Here is a 25,415-nt window from a genome sequence, read left to right as displayed (position 1 = left end):
AGATGGGAAATCCCTGAGGCAGCAGTCTTTCATACACTGCTAGTCCCAGAACAGATAAGGCCCTATATTTAGCAGTTCTCAAATACCTTTCGAGGCTGATGTAGTTCAAACCATTCTTACAAGAGATTTGCTTTCCTCAAAGCCGAATAGTACACAATAAAGAAACATTATGTTAAAACTACTTATTGTCGAAACAAACTAGTTGATCCATCCCCTGAACAACTTCTTGATTAATTATAAGGCTATTTTAGGGTCATGTTTACATTTCCGAGTGCACACTGTATGATTTTAAAGGGATATTTCACCCAAAAATTAAAATTCTGTCATCATGAATAGAGAGAAAGATATTTGGAAGAATGTTTATAACCAAACAGATCTTGCCCCCATTGACTCTCATAGTAACAAAATAAATTTGTTGAACACAAAAGAAGACATTTTGAAGAATGTAGGACAGCAAACAGTTCTGGTGCACCATTGACTACCATTGTATTTTTTCCTACTATGGGAGTCAATGGGGGGCAAAATCTGTCTGGTTATAAGCATTCTTTCAAATATCTTTCTCTGTGTTCATCAGAACAAAGAAATGTTTAGAGATTTGGAACAACTCGAAGGTGAGTAAATGATGACAGAATTTTCATTTTTGGGTGAATTGTCCCTTTAAGGAGTGCATTACACGTTTGTTGCATGTCAGACTGTACAATCATGATCCTAGCGATAATCCATGTTGCACTGAGATCTCAGTTGTCATTTTTTGTCAGACTGTACGAGAGTAAAAATTTGATAAAAACAGGAAGAAGAAAGAATTCTTCAGAGTTTTACGTCATAGGTCATCAAAGGCGAAGCCACACTGCAGGGCTATGTCTCAATTTTTGACACTGGCAGAATGCAAATGTCATTCATCCGATGATGGCAAACATGTAGCAAACTAGCATCTTTCCTAGGATTAAACGTTCAAGTCATTTACTGTATATGTACTAGGAAAAATGTAATTATTGCTTTGTTTGCTCCTCACAAGAAAGACAAATTACAAAACTGTAAAATATGAAAAAATATAGAATATACAATGTGAGGCAAATTAGGGAAGAACAATATAACTAAATAAGTGACTGTGTGTGGGGAGTGTTATAAAGTGTCTTTGTAATGCTTTCTTTAAAACTGTCCATGATTAGGTGTGCGTATAAAAAAAATATTCTGGCATTCTCAAAATTTGTCCCAGACAGCCAAATCGTGGCTATAACCATACGGTGTGCACTAGACTTTAGTAAAATTTGTTGAAGGGCTCCATATAAGTAGGCTAATAACTATTATAATAACTCTAACCTTGTATTGCACAAAACTATCATGCTCACAGCAAGCAATTTAAAATTGCAGTAAAAGTCCTAAATTCTGAAGGCAGAAAATGTGTTACAAAAGTGGTACTTTGAAAGCTTTGATGGTACTTATGTGAATGAATTTCTTCTCTCAGAGGGATTTACAGTGCTGGCGTTCTGTTGCAACAAACTGCTACAATGCAAGCATGCAATGCATTGTCATGTTATATACGGTAGTGGCGGTAGGAGCACATTGTTTGGGGGGAGGAGGAAGTGGTGAGAGCAACAACCTAAAAATTGCACTTTCAGTAATGCAAGACTGAATGTAATTGTAAAATAGCCATTTGACAGGTGATATTACTATTTATCATCACCTCTTAGCTAAAAATGAAACATTCAACCATCATTGCATGTACTTGTAGCATAAGTGAATTTAAATTGAATGTGGATTCATTACAGTCCTAAAGTACCAGCCCACATGAAAAAATACTGTAGTATACTCGATTACTTACTATAGTAAACTGTAGTAAAATTCCTAGATGCTATACTGTTTCTGAACCATGTCATAGTAAATATTTAAGTAATAACTATAATATTCTACTGTATACAAAAAATATACTACACTTTAGTTTAGCAAACTACAGTATTTTTCACGTGGGTAAGATCATCAATTTGAGACCATCATCACCAATTATAATGGATTTCCATCTGCTTTGATGATTTACTCGTCCTAGGCACACTTTGTTTACACTGGACATGTCCTCCATCACTTTACTGCTGCTGTGAACTTGTAAATTGGCCCGATCCAGTCTAAGCTGCAAAAAAATAAAATAACGCTTTATATTTACATATAAATATAAAGGGGGTCAAGAATCGTGCAATCATATGACCTGTCACAGCACAAGTTAACGTTACATATGATGACGAGAGCATGTTAAGGCTAGCCTTCCCGGAAGCCATAGAGATTGCATTATAGTATCTAAAGTTAAAAAGTCTTTGTATGGTAGTCAATGAGAAGACACGGGGCGATTCTCAGCCATGGTACTCCACAAAATGTGACTTGATGCTGATTGGACTATATTTCAAAGGCAGAACGTAACGTCTATAAGAGTGACAGCTAGCGTAATGTAAATCCCTTGTGTTTGCCCTTTGGTGGTGCATCGCTCACTTCATGTGCAATGATGTTAGTAAACTTCTGAAAACTGTTGGGCAATTAGTCAATCATCATGACACATACCTGTTACAGCTTCTCTTTAAAAAAATACTTCTGCTTATGTTGCGTATGCAGCGAAACTGGAGGCCAATTTGTTTAATATGTAAAGACTATAAATTCAGGTAGTAAAATGTCAAAGATAAGAGATTTAAAATCCAGGTGGTTAAATGACAATGATTTGCACAAGCAAGATTAGAGATGGGAACGCTGTTGGTGTAATGCGTCATGGACAAGCTGAACTCGCCGGCTTTAGGCACAAGGCCATCAGTAGGGTAGGAAAGCGAGAGTGATTAGCAAACACAGCTACAGTGGTTAACGCTGGCTTTATTGCCCTGGAGATGGGCCAGTGCCGCCGTTGTGTTCACGGCTGTTAGCAACTGACGTCTCTGCTCCTCCGATGAGTCAGGGCTCAGGTTCCTCACTATTTGTTCCTCTTTAATTGTTTACCGTGCGGCAACGTGGCACAGCAGCTGAGACGACAGGAAACAGAAGTATGTGACGCTGAAGAGCCTGCGGATATCGATGCCATGCAAAACGAATGAGGAGCGGAATGACACAAGCTCGCGGTGCTTCAGGTAAATGACTCTTGTCAGTCTTGCGCATGAAAAACAAGTGCATTCCAGGTAAGATCTGGTGGCTCCTTTTTGCCTCACCTCTTTATGCTTACAAGAACAGTTTACTCCAAAAATTACATTTTTGATCACCCTTATGTTGTTCTGACATTCTGATTTTTTGGCAGAACACTAAAGACGATAATTTCGATAAACGATTAAGGGGTCATATGACACGGCTAAAACGAATATTATCGTTTATTTTAGATGTAATGCAATGTGTATACACGATTTAAGGTTCAAAAACGCTGTATTTTCCACATACCGTGCATGTTTGTATCTCCTCTTTGCCCCGCCTCTCTGAAATGTGCAGATTTTTTACAAAGCTCATCGCTCTGAAAAGCGAGGTGTGCTATGATTGGCCAGTTAACTAGTGCGTAGTGATTGGTCGAATACCGAAAGCGTGTGACAGAAATGTAATGCCTCTTACCATATTTGGAACATCAGGTTCCAAAGCAATTGTACTGACAGGTACGCCCACCTTACTAGCGTATACATTTGGGCGGTCTTAGTCAAATCATACCACGAACTGACGTAGATTTGTGGGGGTGTGGTTACACGAGGCGTTTCAGGCAGTCTGGGTGAGCATTTGCTTTTAGATAGAATGCATCTTTTGTTCTGACACTTTCATTTTTGCAATTTTACGTGTCTAATACATGCATGGGCAACTTATAACACACCAAAAACACAGAAAAACACTTATTCGTGCCATATGACCCCTTTAAAGAATAACTGGTTGGGTAAATTAAGCGCTATGCCAGTACATTATGACTCACTTTAACATTTAAAGTACCCAAGAGTTTCAGCAAAAAATTATGTACAGCTCGCTGATCATTTCCACACATACTAAAACATGATTTGATGAACAAACAACCTGGCATTTAAGCAATTTCATAGTAAAATCGTGGTGGCTCACGTGACACATTGATGTCATTTATTTGCTACGCACTTAACTTGAAAAACATGTCCAACTTTGCTCCAAAGTGTAACATTTTTCAAGCGATACAGAAAGGCTTAATTTCTTGTTTGTTCTTGAAATGTTAAGTTTTGTGAACCAACTTTTAACAAGTCTAATTTATTCATTTCCACCAACTAGTTGTTTTGCCAACCAGCCGGCCCTCATAAAAATCCCTTTTTGCTGGAACTATCTGCAATGCTTTTAATGAGCAGGTAAAGCATCTTATGGCTGTTCTGAAGCCAAAATCATGCAAAAGGGTTTTTAGCAGAAATGCAACTGTCACATTACCACAATCTTCTCACATCAGGAGTAATAAAGAGGACAACACTGTAGTGCTTTTCAATGTAAACTGAGGGATCTCTGCAGGCTTTGGAAGAAGAGGCTCACAGTGTCATTATGGGGAGTATTGATCTACATAGTGAAGAGCCCCATTAAATCAATATGACCGATGGCTACTGTTGATGACGATTCTCCCAACAGCGTTTTTGGTAAGGATGGGTGATGGTGTTGGTTCAATAAGGCCTTTAGTAATTAGTGCCCATGTTCTCATCATCAAGCCTGACATAAAGCTAGAAAAAGGTGTCGGTGCTTTAGAGAAGTAATTATTGGTGACTATCAAACTATTTGAAAAGCTGTTTTGAAGTCAAAGTGTTCCGTTTTAGCTTAAAGGTCATTGGTTCAATCTCGTATACCCGAGTAGATAAAGAGTCTGCCAAATGCATAAATATAAATGAAACATGGAATTTCATACTTTTGAAACATAAACAAATGCAAGAACAGAGCTCTGTAACAGTCAATCCGAGTCAAAAACCTTTTCTACAAGGTATGCCGCGAAGACAACCTTTAGACCGACTAAAAAGAAAATATGCATCCATACCTAAGCCCGCTAACATCAAAGCTGGGCTGCCACTTTCAATTTGTATTATGTATCACACTGTATAGGAGAAGCTGAACTAAAGGTGAATGGGAGAAGCTCGGCATTGCCATTATGTGAAAGCAACCTGGCTTTATTGATCAAGCTCCTTTTACATGAAGCTGCTGACAACAGTGAGAATTCAGCTCCAGAACAGTGAATGGAAGACGGTTACTTGAGAGGACTTTGTCAGCCCCACTGAGAATTGTCAATTTTCTCTCCTATTAGGTGATAAGTGAGACACCCACAAGAGGAAGAGAGAAAAACTCATTGCTATGGAAACATTGCTTAGTTCACCGATGAGCACAGGGAGGAGTAACATGTGGATGGGAGTGGGGACAAAGGAAAAGATTAATGTTCGGTTCAGCCATTTTATGGTTTCAGAGGGCACAGTTGGATGAACAGCCGTAACTCGGGCACAGTGTGATATCACAGCCACGACACATGAATCCACCCCCGACTCTGGCCCTAGGCCCAGCTGTGTGTCCTCTGTCTACTTCCTCATGTCAGGTTGGCGATAAGTGTGGCGGGGGGAGCATGTGCAGTCACCCGACTGACTCACTCGAAAAGAACAGTCTCATTATCCACAACATGGTGGGAGTCATTTCTTTGTGAACAAGGCGTCAAAAAGGCGTCTAATGAGCTAGACTAATGCATTCATAAACAATATTGCGTTTGGGGTTGGGTATTGCCAGCTATACCTCACGATCCCATACGACGCAATGTATCACTATATAATAATTGGATCATCCGAAACTCAGCATTATGACACAGCATGTCCACATAAGAGAGAGTACTTCTGTGGAATCGGTTTACATTTTTATTTGATGGATTTTATACCACGCAAACTTTGTGTAGTTGACGTGTAAACCGAAACATTTCAAGTTTGACTGATTTTATGATAAATGTATCACCAGGCTAATGGTCTTCAGCCGAGTGAAGATTTTGGCAAAATTCGGACAATCATTTTTCGGAGAGTTCACCCAAAAATGAAAATTCTGTCATAATTTATTCATTTCAAACCTGTATGACTTTCTTCTGCAGAACACAAAAGAAGATATTTTGAAGAATGTTGGTAACCAACCCTGATAGCTCACTCAGGGCTCTAGACTCCTTTTTCCTACTGGTCGCACTGGTTCGACTCACTTTCTCAGTTCGTCGCACCAACTTACAATTTGGTCGCATCCTTTTTTATAGTAATCATACAGTAATTGATATAATATTCAGCTATCCACATTCCCCTGCATAACTTGTGTATAACACAGTATAATTTGTATATAGCACATCTGTACATAAAATATACTGCCTATTGTCCTTTTGTCTAATATTGTCCTTTTTGTCAAATGCGTATTGTCTCTCACATATTTATTTTTTACTTCTTTTACGGCTATAGACCGCTTCATATTTGAGCTTTAACACTTGCGAGCCCAATAAATAAAAAATAAATGCAAAGAAACTTTGTATTTGTCATTTTAAACAGTTGTTATTATTTAGTTTTATATTCAAGTTGTATACAGTATTGGCAATGAAATGATCTGACACAAACATAACCCGTCACTCTTCACAATCCTCCTTTATTGCCCTCTTTACAAAAAGCTGTAATTTTGCCACTGGCCTTCTTTATTTTTACCACATAAAATTAAATCAAATTAGCTCGCTCAAAACTCAAATGTAACTCAGAACTAAATTATTATATATGTACTTTACTACACATTGTCATAAATAAACTTTAAATACTTAATCTTACTAACCACTCTTGTTAAATGGTCTAAGCACGCTTGTGTTCTGATGTGTTTTGAGTGACGGACTTGATGGGTTCAGACAGTGAGTCTCGTGAGTTCAGTGTTTGATATAGGAGTTATTCAACAAAATGAATCTGTTCAAATGAGTCATCACGTCGCGAATCGGACATTAGCGGACATTGACGCGCTTTGTCTTTCGCAGCTGTTATGACATCGCAAAAGATAGAAGTTAACACGGAAAACACTTCATTGGATAGGTTTTTTCCTTTATGTCAGCTTGTCAGGGAAGAAAAGGCAACATGTTTTTGAGCACATTAACATTCAGCTGTAATTCAGGTAAAAATATTCTCCGAATGTGCCACGTGAAACATTGATTCTGACTTCAGACCTTGTTTTTGATTAAAATTTTGGTCGCAGTCTAGAGCCCTGTCTTGTATTTAAATCTAGAAGACATCTGCAATACATCTCCGAGACGTCTGCTTTCAGATGTAATATTGACATTTATAAGACATCTATAAGATGTTAAGGATTTAGAATTGATGTAAAACTGCTTTTTCTAAGATGTTTAGCAGATGTTTTCCAGATCTCCAGATCTTTAGCAGACGTCTGACAGACTTGCGTGTGCTAGCTGGGAACTGCATGTACAGTAAGAAAACCCGATTGATATTACTGGCTTTTTGTTCCGACTTGCTGGTTTAGTTTTCCTCCCCTGCAAGCACGACGTTAACAAGAAAGTGTGTACAAGATCAAAGGGTGAGTAAATCAAAAACATATCACTGCTTTCTGGTCGATTTAAGGCCATTTATACAAGGGGCTTTTCTGCACAACTTCTCATTCACCATAGACTTCCTGCAGAGAAGTCCATTCCACCTCGCCTAGAGTCTCTGCTCTTAAGGTAAGCCTGTCTGTTGCTTCAAAAAGCGTTGCGCACATAAAACCAAAGTGTTTGAAGAGCACATAAAAACCAGAAACAAGGGAGGAAAGGCAAATAAATGAAAGCGTAAAAGGGCAGACGTCGGTGCTTACGGGCAGAGGAAAGGGGGAAGTGAGGTTTCACCAGATCTTCACAATGAAGAGAACAGCTGGGAACCTGGGCTATTAGGTAAGGACTGATAAACAACCTCTGATTCATCTTGTCCTGGTTTTACCACATATAAACAGGCGGGCAGGCGGCCTGTAGGGAGTAGACATTTTACGTACTTTGGAACAGAAAAGGACTAATCTTCGTCATTGACTCATCCCAGTGTCGTTCCAAACCTGTATGCCTTTCTTTCTTTTGCAGAACACAAAAGATATTCTGAAGAATGTTGGAAAACAAACTACATTCGGGCACCTTTGACTTCCATTGTATGAACACAAAATCACTTCTCAAAATATATTCAGAACAAAGAGTCATATCGTCGCTGTCGGGCGGAAACCTCCTATGTCCAAATTTGGTCAATTTCATATTTTTTCACAAATCGATGCTATTGGTCAGTCCCCATGTGGGTCTGTTATTTTTACAAATTATTAACCAATCTAAAGTGTTGAAAATAGCTTGAGAGCAAATCTCTTAACTCCATTGGACACTTCAACTGTCTGAGAAGTCTCGTAACTCCACCTCTTCTTCACTCCGCGGGAGCTTCTCGGCATTACGTCTCCTGATTGTAAGTTTTTTACACAATAACGAGTGAAAATAGTTAGGTTAGATACATTTGAGTAGGCCTGTTTTATTAAAAATCGATAGCTGTAATGCTTCGGTGCAGAAGGAAGCCCGTGAGCCACGAAGGTAAGTTTGCGAGCAGATTCGGCTAATTTCCTCCTATTAGACAGCCTAGTCAGCTCATCGTTTTTTGTATTACATCACTTTTAGTTCTTAAACCTTTAAAATAGAGTTTATGAAGATGTATGTAACCACAGTTGTTAGTTTTTTTTAACTATTGATGCCTTTTCTCTTGTCAAGAGGCTCAACACGACCGCCAACTTTATTTGTGTGCAGATTAATTTCCGCCTATATTAGACAGCCTGTTTAACGTTTTATTTTGGTATTGCATCACTCATAGCTCTAACGTTTAAAATAGAGTTCAGGAAGATGTATGTAACCACAATCATTAGTTTTCATTAGCTTTTAAAGCCTCGTCTCTTGTCAAAAGGCTCAACGCGACCGCAGACTTTGATGAACACTGCTGGCAGCAGCGACGTCTGTGTCCGTACCATTCTTATCAATGACAGCGTAATCTCGTATCTCCCTGCTCCCAATTTATAAACCTTGTATCTTCGATTAAACATGGTTTTGGGGAAATGTTGTGTTAATGTTGGTACACAACAGTATATGATAGCAATATAAGGTATAATACCAACTTTAACGATACAATGTTTAATAACTCAAAAAATATGCAGTTTTTTAACTTTCTGAAAAATAATGGTTTTGGAGATACGAGGATTCCGCCCGACAGCGACGATATGCAGGTTTTATATGACATGAGAATGAATAAATGACAGAATTTTTATTTTTTTCTGTGATCTATCCCTCGTACATGGGAGGGTGGCATGCCCGTCACATCAAGATAGCATCAAGGTACATTTTTCCATTATTGTTTTCAATGTAACATTGAGTGCATTTACATGCACAGTCTTACTTCGAATATTCTTAATAATCTGATAACGTGTAATTCATGTAAATGTTTAAAACGGTTTTCTTTTTTCGGGGAAAGCTTATAAACGGCATAAGCAAAACCCGCTCGGTCGGCAGAGGTCGTTTTTTGCCCATTCCTCTGATTTTGCGCTGCATGTAAACGCCTTTACTGTTTTTTTCTCAGTTTTGCTCGCATGTCTGACAGCGCATGTTGATGTAGAAACGTTAAAATGAAGAACTATTGTTGCATATGCATGTACTGCGGACATGAGAAGAGATATAAAAATACAGCTTCTGACCGTTTTCCCGCTGCATTTTTAAGTACTAAACAGACTAATCGACGACATTGCTTGCGAGAAACCCGGTAAGTCTCAAACTTCCATGTAAACGCAGTTTTCAGCGTAGCCGGTTTATTACTATGGATGTAAACACGTGAAAACTGGTTTCTTTTTAAGCAGATTTTTGATAGATATCCGTTTATTTTGTGCATGTAAATGCACCCCTTGTGTGTACAAACAAAAGTGTCTTGTTTGTACATCCTGTAAATTTTCTTGTGTGACAACTGCCCAGGCCTAAAAATCAACACAAGAAGTGTTGACACAAAACATTGTCAACATATTGTCAAGAGCAACAAGATCCTACTGAAAATTGTTCCGTTACAACCTAACCCAAAAATGAAAAACATCGGCTTTTTTGTTTGTATAAATTTAGATGTGTGAAAAGTTTTGAAGTTAAGAGTGTCACGCAATTATTGTGTCAATCCCTATTCGGAAGTGTGGGAAAATGCACTTTGCTTTTTTGAGAGAGTAGTAACAATTTTGCCAGGAGAAAGCCACGCTGATGTTTACTACGGTTCAGCTGCTGGGTGACACACAGAGGGAGTAAACTGAAGGATGCCGAGCGAGAGAATGGTCCACTGGGAAAGGTCAGGACATAAAGGAATAACAGCACGCTGTCAGCTGCGGAGCTCCTTATGGCTCCTTCAGGTCCCATGCGTGGCACGGCTGTTTAACCGCCCTCGAACCAACACGAGCGCATCTCCTCCGACATGTGGACCAGCGAACACCAGGAGTCACTTAGTCACACTTATTTTACCTTGAGCTCTCTTTCTGTCGCAAACATCAACATCAAACGCACACCTGGAGAGGTGCCACGGTCGTGATTAGATGTAGGTGTAAAAGGCCACACATGAAGAGAAATGCCAAAGGCAAAAACAAACACGGAGGTGTGCGCACGTTTGCGTGGCAATTAACACAAAGGTAGCCCTGGCTTTATGAACTAGTAAAGATTCATTTGTAGTCTTACGCCGCGATGAACGAGTGATGTGAAACCTATCATGGCATCTCTTGCATATCTGAATCTTGACAGACAGCACCTACCCTAATGGAAGAAAGCTCCTGCATCCTATCCTTGCCTTTCGAGTCTAGACGCTAAGGAAATCTCCAAAAAAAGGATTTCGACGACTGAGTTGGCTTGTCGGTGCATTTTCGCAACCTGCGGCTTTATGAATGAGGCAAACAGGAGGCGATAAAAAACCAATGGGGATGAAACAGATCATTGAATGGAGGAGCGGAGCAGGGCACGGTGCTGATGCATTTTCTGCCTCTTTAAGTGCTCAGTGAACCATAGGGATGATTGGGCAGGTCTTGTCAGATGCCCGTCGCAGGGGGTTGAAAAGTCAACATCACGCCATTAAGAACACGGCCTTGCTGAGCATAAATAGACTTCGTGCACACATAGTCGAGGGTGAATAAAGTATCCTTAAATGACTTTCGAGAGTCTTGAAACTGGAGGATTTTACTACAGTGAGTGCCCTACAAAGTTACTTAAAGGGAGAGTTAACCCAAATATGAGAATTCTTTCATCATTTACTCATCCTCATGTCATTACAAACATTTATGACTTACTTTTCTCTGCACAACACAAAAGAAGATATTTTGAAGAATGTTGGTCAAAGACCCAACTTTGGATATGGCTTGCAGATCTTATAGATCCAAAATTAGAGTCCAGTTTCACTAGTTCTCTCCGCGTCAGGAACTTATTAAATCTGAAAATATCAACTCCGTTGTGAGTTAATGCTTCAAATCAACCTCCAGGTAGATACAGAGATGAAGGGAAGAACAGCAGGTGATGTTGAATAAAATGAAAGATGGTTTATTGAATAATCCTAGTTGTGCTTCAATGATCAGTCTAGCTCTGTCCATCTCCGTCTGACTAGAAACAGGTTCAATAGGTATTATTAACCCTGCAAGATTACGGTATCAAGACATTGTCTCGTGGCGTTATTATGAACCTTGAGATGGAGACCATTGGAGACTCATATCAGTATAAAAGACGATACAGGACCCAACAGAACATTAAAGGGGTCATATGGAGGAAATACGTGTTTTTCTGTGTCTTTGGTGTGTTATAAGTTGCCCATGCATGTATTAGACACGTAAAATTGCTAAAATTAAAGTGTCGGAACAAAAGATGCATTCTATCTAAAAGCGAATGCGAACCCAGACCTGCCTGAAACGTCTCCTGTAACCACACCCCGACGAATGTACATCACTTCGTAACATGATTTGACTGAGACCGCCCAAATCTAAACGCAAGTGAGGTGGGCGTACTTGTAAATCTCATTGTATCGTCGCCGCCGCAGCCATGTCGCTGAGACTCTGTGTGTTTCGTTGCGAAAAGAAAGACTCTTTGTTTGCCATGCCAAAAGACGAGACAACTAAAAACGAACGGTTACATTTTATTTACAACACTGTTCCAGAAAAGTACAATCCGAATGTTTAAGTTTGTGCAGCGCATTTCACCGAAGATTGCTTCACGAATGTGGGAGAGAGATTAAGACTGGCTATGCACGAAAGCTTTGGTTAAAAAGTGGGACCATTACAACTTCGCTGGCGCTTCAGATTCGTAGCCTGTAAGTATATTTTCATTGTAAAAGACTTTGTTACGGACTAACGCGAGTTGAGTTTGTCGTGTGGTTGTGATCTGCAAATGCAGTGTATCACTGGTTGATCAAGAAGGGCTAAAGAACTCGCGTTATTAATTATGTTACCATTCCCTGCTGTAATGCGAGCTTGTTTCTATCTCACACAAACTCTGTATGATGTATATGGTTGTTTGTTTATAGTCTTTATAACGTCGTATATAACAGGTAAAACAGTTAGCTATAGTTTTTAACTATTTAACATCATATTTTTTTAATAAAACCTTACCAATCCTTTACATCCTGCTCACATTGCACTGGCAAAGTTGATGTATCGGCTTGATCGTCTTCATTTTCCGTATCAGATTCGGCTCGAATTGATATAAGGAAATACCGATGACATTTTATCACCAGTCAGTACAATTGCATGGGAACATGATGTTCCGAATATGGTAAGAGGCGTTACATTTCCGTGAAACACTTGCAGTATTCTACCAATCACTACGCACTGGTTAACTGGCCAATCATAGCACACCTCGCTTTTCAGAGCCATGAGCTTTGTAAAAAATCTGCGCGTTTCAGAGAGGCGGGGCAAAGAGGAGATACAAACATGCACGGTATGTGGAAAATACAGCGTTTTTGAACCTTAAATAGTGTATACACATTGCATTACATCTAAAACAAACGATAATATTCATTTTAGCCGTGTCATTTGACCCCTTTAAACAATCTTAAAAATAAGAACAAAATGTAACAAATAATAAGAATAAAAGTGAATAATAAAATGAGAAAATAAATGAATGATATATAAGATAAATGAAATGTAATAAATTCAGAAAACTTAGTAATATAATGTAAATAATAATAAATGGAATATTGTAATAACTTAGATAAATGAAATAGAATAATATAATAAAATAAAATAAGACACAAATGTATGTTTCTACCCAGATCTATCATTGGTAACCAAACAACACTGATGCACCATTGACTTCTATTGTATGAACACAAAAGCACAAGAGACATTTCTCAAAATATTTTCTTGTGTGTCCCAGTCATGTACAGGTTTTGAACAACATTAAGGAAAATAAATAATCTGAATCACACAATATTTATTTTCGGGTGAACTATCCCTTTAGGTCATTTTATAGTAAATACAATGTGCTAAACTAAAAAGCTGCATTGTCACACACAAATTAACCCTCACACCAACATATTTGACGCAAATAAGGTGAACGTGCATCACAGCTTCCTATCCTGGGAGGGACATTCACTGTCACTTAAGTAAAATCAGTTTGATGTCCGTGAGAGTGACAGCGATGGCGTCCAGCCTTGTCATGGCCAGTCACTATCGCCGTGACTGCCCCGCAGGGGTGCAGGCGGTCAAACAGCTCCTCTCTACATTCTTTATCACGCTTCTCCATGCAGGGTCAGGGCCTATGACACAACGTTCGTCGTCCTCCCAGAATTACAAAAGCAGACGTAGACACCTAAAGAGTAACGTCACTGCTATTTGCAATAATAGATGATTACAACTACCAGTACAACTACTGCAAACCTGTATGGAAGATGGACTTTAATATGGTTTGCTTTGTTGGCATTTAAAAAACTGAAACTAACAAAAACACACAAATTTCACAAAAATCCTAAAAATAAAAAAATATGCGCCTCAAGCATTAGAATGAAATCTTTTTCGTGGGTCAATTCCAAACATCAATTTTAATAAATTATATCACACTGCTTCAAAAAGTCATTTCAAAAGTCACTTAAATATTTTCTGCAATATTTATTTAAGGCAGGAAACATGCTTTTATTAGTTTTCACTCAGTTTATTTTTATTTTTGCAATAAACGTTTTTAATCAACCCGGAAACTTTGGCTCTTCTGGCTGAAGACCCCCAAGCTTTGTGATAAAACACATGTACTGTAAAGTAGGCTCAAAATAAAAAATGCAATTCGAGATATGCAATATAATAATGCTTAAGGTTGGTCAAATCAGTTTATATTAAATAAAAAAACTTAACCAACACACTTTTCCCATTCTTTCTGGGTAAAGAAAGCATGAATCTCTCTGTCTTACCAGTCTTTCTGCTTCTGCATCAACCTAAAACCTTGTCTACACACAACATTTTGAAATATTACAATCATTCAGTTTTGCAAACCATTGCGATATGCAATCATCAAAAGCTGAAATATATGAACATGTGACTATATGATCAACTGTATCATTGAGTCCTTGCTCATTCCTCATTATATAGACAGACAGACAGACTTGGCTGAGTCTGGTCCCTGGGTTCAGCACAACCATATGAGCAAGTCTGTCATGAGCAATTATTTCAGCATAAAATTGCTTTTCCGTGGACTATAGCTTAAGGACTTGGCAGAGAAGACAGAAGCGAGCGTGAATGATCGTGGATGATTTATCCTACCTGCTGTGGTACGTCTCCGTTGACGATGTTGGCCGGATGCTGAGGAGGCGGCGGGGAGGTGAGTATTGGGATGTCTGGGCTGAGTAACTGGCCGGACTCCAGTGGGGAGGTGTGGTCAGCCATGACTCCCTCATTCACACTATGGAAGAGGCACTGCTTGCTCCTGCAAATGCAAAGAAGAATTAGGTTCAATCAATTATTCACTTCCATCATTAATCGATATACATTTAAGGAGAACTCGATTCTGTTCTCACAGGGTGTTTGAAATATGCGTGTGGACGGAAAGCCCATATTTGCAAGTATCCTTGTAAAAATAATCCATTATGTCCTAAACGAACATAAACAGTTTGGAAACAAATGCATGTGTTACAGTATATTAGATCCGTGCATCTCTTAAAGGGGCAGCAGCATAATTAAGATCTTTTTAATGTTCATTGAACAAAGGACGAAGATAAAAACACTCATGATTAGACATCTGCCCAATTAACCGAAAATATATATCACGTGATTTATGCACACCTTGTGAGTGAAGTACGGTAAAATGCTGCTGCATCCGAAAGCCAGAGGGCGCTCTCGTGCAGAAACTCCAAATACGCACTGCAGAAGAAGACCATAACACACTTTGTTCTAGGAAATGCCTAAGGACATGTTTTTATCACCGATCCTCAAGCCTCCTCAGGTATTTTCATGATAATAAAGTATATTTATAATGATCATGTTTGACGGGTGTTGCTTTTTCAAATGCACGTTATAAGCGACTCAAACTCACACTGCTTTTAGATCGAGCATCATTTCCTACTGATCCCAGAGCCGTGCTTCACGGACAAGCTACGCATCAATAAATGCATCGGTACCTTGCGTTATCGCAGCCAGCTCGGTTTCAGCAGGATTTAGTGGTAACCACGATTAATCGTGCACATGTCTACTCATGATTGAGTGTCAACATGATTGAGTCAGAACAGTTCCTGACTGATTAAATTATTACTTAAGCCCGTGGTATACTTCTTTTTTTACGTGTCCGCAAGCATATGCATACAGCTGAATGCACAGCCTCGCAATGTACACTTCCTTCAAATCATATACACAGGTTTTGACGCATGAGCATTACAACATATTGCAATACCTCTCCGGACCTACAGGGGTCAGGTTTTCTTCTACTACCTTAAATCGACGCTCCCAGGACACGGTTGCCACGTGGTGGTTAAACTAATTACTGCAAAAAATGGAATGCACATGCACGACTTGCGTGTACTATGTATGCGAGGTAACAATACTATAATACTACGCGCATACTATTCTGATGACGAAATGTGCTTCATGCGCACTGTATGCGGTCCTTGCGCATGCGTAAAAAGGGAACTATACTTCAGGCTTTTTAGTAAGATAATATTTTGTCTATATTTCATTCAAAACAGTGATTATTTGTATTTGTATATTTGCTACAAAATACTTTGATGACTTTATTTATAACTGGTTAGTTGTCTTCCACAATATTTGAAATTTCTGTGAGTTAAGCAAATCGTTTTTATGGTATAATAACCCTATTAATATTACACAGGTAAACCAACAAACAAACAAATAACTAGACATTATTATTTATTTATTACCTTTTTTGTGGTGGGGCCAGTGAAAATTTTGGCAGGGCCAGTAGAAATTTGAATCACTTGCCCGACCAGGCCAGTAGAAAAAATCCTTAGCATTGAGCCCTGATTATTGTTCATTATTAATAATTAATTCATCGTTTCCAAACCTGTATGACTTTCTTCTGCAGAACACAAAAGAAGATATTTTGAACAATGTTGGTAACCAAATAACATTGACCCTCACATTGACTTCTATTGTATGTACACAAAACCACAAAGATATTTCTCAAAATATCTTCTTTTGTGTTCCACTGAAGGAAGAGTCACATGCAGGTTTAGAACGACATGAGTGCGAATAATTGGTAGATTTTTTTTATTTTCAGGTGAACTATCCCTTTAACGTGGGCCAGTAAGCAACCACCTAGAAACTACCACAACCCTCCCAGCAGTTCCACAGAAATGAACTAACAACCAATTTCAACACCTCAGCAATCAAACAGCAACATCCTGGCAATCTCTCACAACTTGACTCATATTGAAAAAGAGCGATAAAAACAACGCAACAACTAGTTTGCGACTCTAACGCCTTGTTTTCAAACCCGGTCACTTCATTTGAATGTCAGAATGGCTGCTTGACTTGCTCACCGGGTCATTTTTAACCTCACACCCTCAATGTAACAAACACGCCTTAGGCTCAAGTTTTGCTTTCAACATCTCGATCTTTACAGAGGCGGCACAAAAAAGGACAAGTATTTCCACTGACTAACTTGTGCCCTTGTACTTTGCTTTAACAGTCCAGCAATTTCGCTCTATTCATCCTGTCAGGGTCAGTTGTGGTTTCGAGCATAGCGTGGGACGTCAAACACCAAAGGCTACTCTTGAACTCCAGAGACGCTCTTCCTTTTTTTTAGATGCGTGCGTAAGCAAAAAGAGCCTATTTTAGGCCTTCGTGCGTTTTATTTGGGGACCGTTTGACCTGTCTGGGTGCCGTGCAGGAGATGAATGAAAATGCGGCATTTCTTTTCTGCCACGTCGGCACATGCTCCGAAACGAATTCAAATGAACTAATTACGTCTCTTTCGCTCTCTCCAATACATCACACTCTCTATGAGTCACAGGCGGAGAGGTAATAAGTAGGAAATGACATGTGTCCTTGAAGCTCATTAGTATCTAGCGCATGTGTGTTGGCCGGCAGCGGTGATCAGCCTAATCCGTAAGCTAGTCCCCTGCTTAAACCTGCACGCGGTCAGGTTATGGGGGTGATGCTCAATAATACGAATCCAGCTAAGACTTAACAAATGGCTCCTCAGCAGACAAAGGCTTTAGGGAGATGGCCATTTGAGACCTGGTCAGGTATTAAGGGCATTTCAGGACAATAATTGCAAATAATTCAAGACACTATTCTCATTTCCACAATATGAGGAGTACGGTACTTCGGTGCCAACTCAATATTACAATGAATTAGCTTTGTAAGGGTTCTTGGGCGTTTAAAATGATACTGATGCTTGGATGTTGTGCCGTTGGTGTTGTGAACGCTTGTTAGCCCGTTATGTGATTTCTAGGCCGTTCTGGGTTGAAAGTCCATGTGTCAATGATGTTATGAACCCGAGATATTGCTCACTTCCCTTCTCAATGTTCTTTTTACTTTTGTTTTCTCGTTTTTAGGAATTTATTTGCTGTTTAGATATCACTTTCCTCACACTCACGAAGCGCTTCACACTGAGAGCGAAGGAATCTCCTCACGCATCCATCCATAAATGTTCCAGGAGTAGTTATACCCTGAAGATTAATATTCAGGGTTAGATCAATATCGATGTGTGCAGCTATTATAATTAATTTTATAATAATTATAGTATATTAGAATTCATTATAATAATCTGAAGGAAGAAGAGAAACATCTTTTTATCACGTTGTTGTTATTTTCTGCCATTCTCTGTTCTTACCCCACATTCTGCTTAATAGCAGCATGTAACCAATCTAGTTTGAACAACAACAACAGTGACAAACAAATTCCATTGTTAGACTTTACAAAGGCCATGTTATGTAACTCACAAGAGTCTATAGATGATAAATGCTTGTGTGAAAGCTCGTTCTAGCTGATTTTTGTACTTTGCAAATCCATAATTGAAGCATTTTAATGTTTCATTTCATTGTACATGTTTACTTGAAATGTCTGAAATGCCTAAAAAAAATAAAGCATTGTTTACTTGGTTTTATCATTTTCACAATCAATTCTGTAGTGATGCAGTTCTTTTACTTAGTAAAGTTCTTTTAGTTATTCTTTCATCATTTATTCATCCTCACGTCATCCAAAACCTGTATGAGACTCTTACTTCTGTGGAAGACAAAAGAAGATACTTTGAGAAATGTCTCTGTGGTTTTGTGTTCATACAATGGAAGTCATTGTTGTTTGGTTACCAACGCTCTTCAAAATATCTTCTTTTTTTAATAAACAAACACACTATAACCTGTTAATATTATTTTTGTTATTATTTCTATGGTTACTTTTGTTATGATATAGACATTATTCCTTCTTTTAAAGGGATATTTCAGCCTAAAAACTAAATTTCACCATTTTTTACTCACCCTCAAGGCATCCTATTTGCATATGATTTTCTTCTTTCAGAATAATGCAGTCGGAGTTGTTATACCATGTATCCTGGGTCGTCCAAGCTTTAGAATGGGAGTGAATTGTGGATGAAATTTCGACTCAGATTTGACCCTTTTTTAAGAATTACTACTAAGCAGCTTTGTCCTGTATTGTATGTTTATGTATTATTTTTTATTACTACAAATTATTTAAAGATGGGGTAACATGCCATTTCATGCTTTCTGACTTCTGACTTCTTTACACTGTTAAATGTGCTGGCTTCTCATGCTTAACATGGTCAACTTGTTAAAAAACGAGTTGGATGTATGACGGAGTATTTCTGTGCTTGATACACTCCCCCAGCACTCCAACTTGTTTCGGAAAGTTCTTTATAAGTCTGGATCCCTGCTTTTATTGGGCAATTCTCCCGGAAAAGCATGCCCACGGCAAGGCGAAAGAATTAGCCCACCCACACGCCAACCGACGAGCGATAGTAAGACCCGCGTACCATCAAGATTGGCTGCGCTGTGGGCCTGCAGCTGCAGCTCGTTACACTTGTGTGAGAGAAGTAAGTAGTTTGTTTGTTCACGGCATTTCAATGATGGATGTTATATAAACGGTGGATATAACGCTGGATTTGGAGATCGTTTGAAACTGATAGATGGCGCGGTCCCAGTGCTAAAAGATGCCGGACATGAACTGCAAGCGGTAAGTCAAACTATGTCACACATCTGTGTTTTGTCGGCAATCGGAGCGTACGTGCATAATGTACAAAACATGAAGGGATTAATGTGATGATGTGTTGTGTGCTCGTGCTGTAGTCCCGTCCCCCCTACCTGCCTCCAACAGCTTGTGTTTTTCCGGAAATAATCGTACAGCTGTATCTCTCTTTTATAAATGTGATCAAAATAATACTCTTCGAAGATACAACGTATGTAATACTACTGTATAGGTACTCAAGATTAATATGAGATTGGCAGAAACTGCATGTGATACCCGATCTTTAACAGTTAGTGATAACTAATTGGTTTTCCTTCATTTCTTCACACATTTTCAGACACATTTATCTGACTACTATTTAATTCTGTCACACTGTTTATGGCGTATTAACCGTGAAAAAGCTTTTGTGAAAAAACGTTTGTGTTCTGCAAAAGAAAGTCGTACAGGTTTGCAATGCATGAGTGTGAATAAATAAACTATCCCTTTAATATTAATATGAAATAAAAAAAGGCAATGGAAGTATACTATACTAGTTTTTCCTGTGATATCAAAGAATTTGGTATCAACTACCAGGGTTTTTCCTGGCTCAAAATGAGGCGGAGGTGGTGCCATCCTGATCTTGTACACACACACGTAGGCCTACTGTACCTGTTAGTAGCTTAACCAAAGTGACTGAGTTTGACACATTAAAAGTTCTAATAAAATTAGATAAAAATGACAATCATTAAGTTATATAAAACATTACTTTTATTCAACCAAACAGAAATGTTTTCTTATCAAATAAAGCTTTTTTTATCATTTTCAACTAACTTTTCAGCCCACAATAGCCAACCGAATTAACCAGTCTTTCTAAATGAGCAAAGCTCATTCACATCTTGCATTCTCTGTGGTTCACTTTAAATGATTCAATGATCTCTTATATTCGCTAGTGACTGAAAAGTTCAATAGTTTAAATGAATCGGTTCAAATGAGTCATTCGTGTGCGAGTCGTTCTGAACGCAATGTTTTTTCATACTGGCGAACTCGCTGTGTACAGTATTCGCTGATTCAACGATCCAACTGCACAGCTAAAGACATTACAATGATGTGCGTCATGTTAATTTAAGAAATTTCAAGAAATTAAACGTACTTGGATGCAAAACAAACAGCCGTGAAACACAGGCTGGCTCTTGTTCTGCAACTATTTTTAGCACCTCAGTGTGCTGATAACTAAACAGCGCCTCCACTGTGGCGTAATGTTGCAACTGCAGTTACAAATGACAGTCTGTTAAATGCATGCAGCATTTCTTGTGAAGACTCTCAACATAATTTTGGCGAGAGCCTGAGGCGGTACGACATTTGACGGAGGCGGCCGCCTCCAATTTCTCTATGCAGGAAAAACCCTGACTACTGAAACTTTAGTATCATGACAACAATCTGTTGCTATTTAGTTGCTATATATCAAACCTGCTATTTTCAAACCGCAATACTGTAGGCAACAGTGGCCACAGTGGGAGGCCAAATAGATGGCGACAAGATGTAAAAGCTACGATTGAGCATTTTACAGTGGTTAAATATCCTTTCAGGCAGAAAGCGGATGGAGCACAAACTAATTGTGCAAGTCAGTTCTCTAAGGGGCAAAAGGTCAGACACGCGAGGTGGTGGCTTCTTAGAATGTGTAACCAGAAGATGGAGGGGGGGCACTGAATGAAGCTCGCTCACATTCACAATAGTTACAATTATTTTAAGTGGTGAACACCTCCGGCATGACTATGAAAGCACATGGATAAGAGCTCTTCTTGTGACTGGGTAGTACCCCAGCTCTCAGCCACAACATGTGGGTGGAAATGACTTCACAGATTTGACTAGGACGCTCTTCAGAATGGTTCACATCACTTTTAAGCACCGAAAACCAGGTTTCTGTTCGTGTCTTCAGGGGACATGGCTTGGAATTTAAACTAACTAGATTTTTAAACTTTCTGAAGAAACTGGACAATCTCTTAGGGTGCTTCCCAGAGAGTCTCTATGTGCTAGTTGGCCTAAATCAAAACAGCCAACCCACAGTAGGATGTTCAGATATCGCTGTGGACTCTCTGGCCTCCGAAAAGTAATAGCACACCTTCTCAACAAGTCATCTTGTTTGATGAATCATTTATGTCTGTTGTAGGATGCCCAAGAGGGACGAGCTGCACACCAAGCTGAATAAATCTAAACCTGTAAGTATCAGCAATAATCGATGGGCAATTCCATGCAAATGTCAACCTTACAATGAAAATATGAAGTTTTTACCATAATGTGAAGTGAAGTCTCTATTAATGTTTTTAAAGCATTTTTTATTAAAAGCATAGTTTTTTTCCATAAGCCCTATTCGGACGGTAATTGTTTCTCATGAGGACGTCTGTAAAAATAAATCTGCATGGCTCCTCGGTGATAAAACAAATTCACCGTCCAGGTGCGAGTTTGTAATCCTGCGAACCCAGAAAATCACATCACAATTCGCACGTATATAATAATTATGGTGGAATAAAATCGATATTTAAAATGCCCATTTGAAATGTTTTCGTGTTTTTTCTTGTCTTTCTTCTGTTCTTATCATCTCTCACTCTGTGTAGTGAAGCAGTGATCCTGATCTATTGGTCAAGTTAGCTAGAACTTATGTGAAGTTGTGAACTTGTATGTTGTTGTGTGTGAATATGTTGTGTGTGCACGCGTGATGCATCTACAGTAACAGCCAAAACTTATAAAACTCTGTATCATCTGGTCATCATATGGATACATATGATATCGTTTGAAGCTGTAAAGGGTTTACATTTATTTGCGTTCACCCACGATAACGATTTTGTAAAATAAAGAAAGCCAAAGGGATCCCTTTTCTGCTGTCTGGTAACTGTTTCTCTCTGTTCGCAGATGCGCTTACGGTGCGCTCGTGATGTGACGTTCTGTGAGTCATGTTGTGCCATTTATGCTGCCATTTACGATATTTTTAATGCATCAGACATTATAATCACTGAACCTCCTAAAGAGCAACACTCTACAGTGCTTTTAAGTACAGAACAGACTTGCAAAAGGTATTTTGCACTTATCACCTGTAATAAACTCAGAGATGTCGATTCGGACGGCAATTAAATTTCCACACAACATTGGTCACTGTCAAAATCGTAGGTAACTCGGCCAGGGATTTTTTCGCAGATGGTGTGAGAAAAACACCAACATTCTGGATTCGGACAGCAATAAAATCACCAATGTACTCCTGTAAATGGTGAAAATTTCTTACGTCCCTATGAGAAACAATTACAATCCGAATAGGTATTAGTCAAGTAAAGCCGAGCTGACACTACGGGACTGTGAGACTACTTGAATGACTATGGCGCTTACACAACACAACAAGGTTTCTTGTCATCCTTCATCTTCTTGTTGTAGCAGCACGCACACTACACAACACAATGCAGACAAAGTGCACTAACAACAATACCTTCTAGTTTGATGGTGGATGGCAAACGAGTTGATGGCACGTTTACAGCATCCACTGGAGTGGAGCGTGAAACATTGAAGTGTTATTAAAGGGTTTTTATTATTATTATTTCATTATACAGACTTCTTGCTTTAGGATAGTTTAAAATAGCTTTATGTCTGTTATATCAGCCATTTAACACGCTCTGTAATGTTAAAGGGGTTTTCAATCAGCCTTAAAGAACCCATGTAACACCCGTCCTGATTTCACTTCACTGGCTGCCAGTTGCCGCCCGCATCAAGTTTAAATCTCTGACATTGGCCTTCAGAACGAAAATGGCAAATTCGCTCATTTACCTTAACTCACTGCTCCAGGTCTACATCCCCTCCTGTCATCTTCGGTCTGAAAATGAGCGACTCCTGGTTGATCCATCACAGCGATGCACCAAATCGCTTGCAAAAACCTTTACTCATTCGGTTCCCCTGTGGTGGAATGAACTGCCAGCCTCCACCCGAACTGCAGCATCCTTCACAACTTTCATTAAACAGCTCAAAATATACAGTACCTGTTCCGCATTTATTTTACTAACCAATAACTGTCTGTCTGTCTGTCCAAAATATATATATATTGTTGTTCATTCTCTCCTTTGCTTACTCTAGCTTTAATCCTCCTGTAACATGGCCTTGTAAACTAACGGTTTAGCGTGTTGACAAAATGTTTATATGCTCTCATACTTGTAAGTCGCTTTGGATAAAAGCGTCTGCCAAATGAATAAATGTAAATGTAGGGGTCATATGACACGGCTAAAACGAATATTATTGTTTGTTTTAGATGTAATGTAATGTGTATACACTATTTAAGCTTCAAAAACGCTGTATTTTCCACATACCGTGCATGTTTGTATCTCCTCTTTGCCCCGCCTCTCTGAAATGTGCAGATTTTTAACAAAGCTCATCGCTCTGAAAAGCGAGGTGTGCTATGATTGGCCAGTTAACCAGTGTGTAGTGATTGGTCGAATACTGCAAGCTTGTGACAGAAATGTAACGCCTCTTACCATATTTGGAACATCGGGTTCCAACGCAATTGTACTGACAGGTACGCCCACCTTACTTGCGTATACATTTGGGCGGTCTTAGTCAAATCATACCACGAACTGACGTAGATGTGTGGGGGTGTGGTTACACGAGGCGTTTCAGGCAGGTCTGGGTGAGCATTCGCTTTTAGATATAATGCATCTTTTGTTCCCACACTTTCATTTTTGCAATTTTACGTGTCTAATACATGCATGGGCAACTTATAACACACCAAAGACACAGCAAACACATATTCGTGCCATATGACCCCTTTAATGAACACAGGCTAGCAGTTTTTAATTCCTCCACGCAATAATTTGACGTAAACCTTCTGCGCTGTGATTGGCTGGATCCACAGTGTCACACACAACGTGATCACTTGGCGATAATATCAAGCAGGTTTGAAAATATCGTATTGTCTGGGATAGCTGAAGACAGGTCCGGATCACGTTGATGACCTGCTTATACTTAACGAGCTTTGGCAACCGAAACGAGCACCGATTTGGTCGCGACCAGGGGTTTTGTCGCAGACCTTGGAAATCTGTCCGCAAACACAAAATCCAGCCAAAAACCACATAGTGTGAGCCTGCCATTAGGGAATTGTCACATCCACAACCGTCAATATTCCTCATAACTGGGCACGTGGAAATGAAAACTATTTAATGGTCTATAAAGAGCCATCCCTTCTTCATTTGTTGGGTATTATTGCTTCTGGTTCGTACATTTTAATTCACAGAAATCCTACAAAGTATGTCGTCTCTCAGAAGCGTGCATCCTTGTTTGTCACACACATAACGCATTAATTTTTCTCTCTTGTAAAATAGAAAACTCATGCATAGACTGATATTTTTCTGGATATTGTCTGGACTCTATCAACAGGGGTTTAGTCAAATATAAAAAGATGATTCAATATATTGGTAATACATGCATTATCTTAGAATTTATATTTCAAGTTTTGACTGACACTGTCACATCCATAACACTGGAATTGCCCAGAATTCTAAATAATACTTTGCTTAGCAAGAGCCACTAATAATTAATAAAGTGTTTCAATTCAAATTATGATGTCATATAATTTACTAGTGTCACTACAGATGATAAAAACATAAGCTGTGCCACAGCAACACTCGGAAAGTCTGATTCTGTATGCGAGAGACCAAGGACTTTCCAATGTTTCTGCATCCCTTTCTGTTTTTCCTTTGAATAAGAGTTGACGTTTCACCCTAAGAAAACAAACAGTTTCTAAACATGGCCTTTTCAAATGCAACAAAAAATAAAGGGGGAAAGAAAAAAGATATTCAGAGAGT

The 25,415-nt window shown here is 39.0% G+C and overlaps 1 protein-coding gene across 2 annotated transcripts in view; it reads right to left on the bottom strand.

Moving 5' to 3' along the window:
* The window catches only part of fndc3a (fibronectin type III domain containing 3A), an 83,652-nt gene that overhangs the window by 55,221 nt on the left and 3,016 nt on the right, over nt 1–25,415 (bottom strand). For both annotated transcript variants that reach the window (XM_057350996.1, XM_057350997.1), the window contains exon 2: nt 14,713–14,875. In XM_057350996.1, the coding sequence (XP_057206979.1) occupies nt 14,713–14,835 (123 nt within the window). In that variant the 5' untranslated portion in view covers nt 14,836–14,875. The remainder of the gene's footprint in view (nt 1–14,712; nt 14,876–25,415) is intronic.

This window comes from Triplophysa rosa, linkage group LG14 (assembly GCF_024868665.1).
Source record: "Triplophysa rosa linkage group LG14, Trosa_1v2, whole genome shotgun sequence".
NCBI classification, from domain to species: Eukaryota; Metazoa; Chordata; class Actinopteri; order Cypriniformes; family Nemacheilidae; genus Triplophysa; species Triplophysa rosa.
Note: the sequence above shows the minus strand (reverse complement) of the source record. Positions and strands in the feature narration are given on the sequence as shown.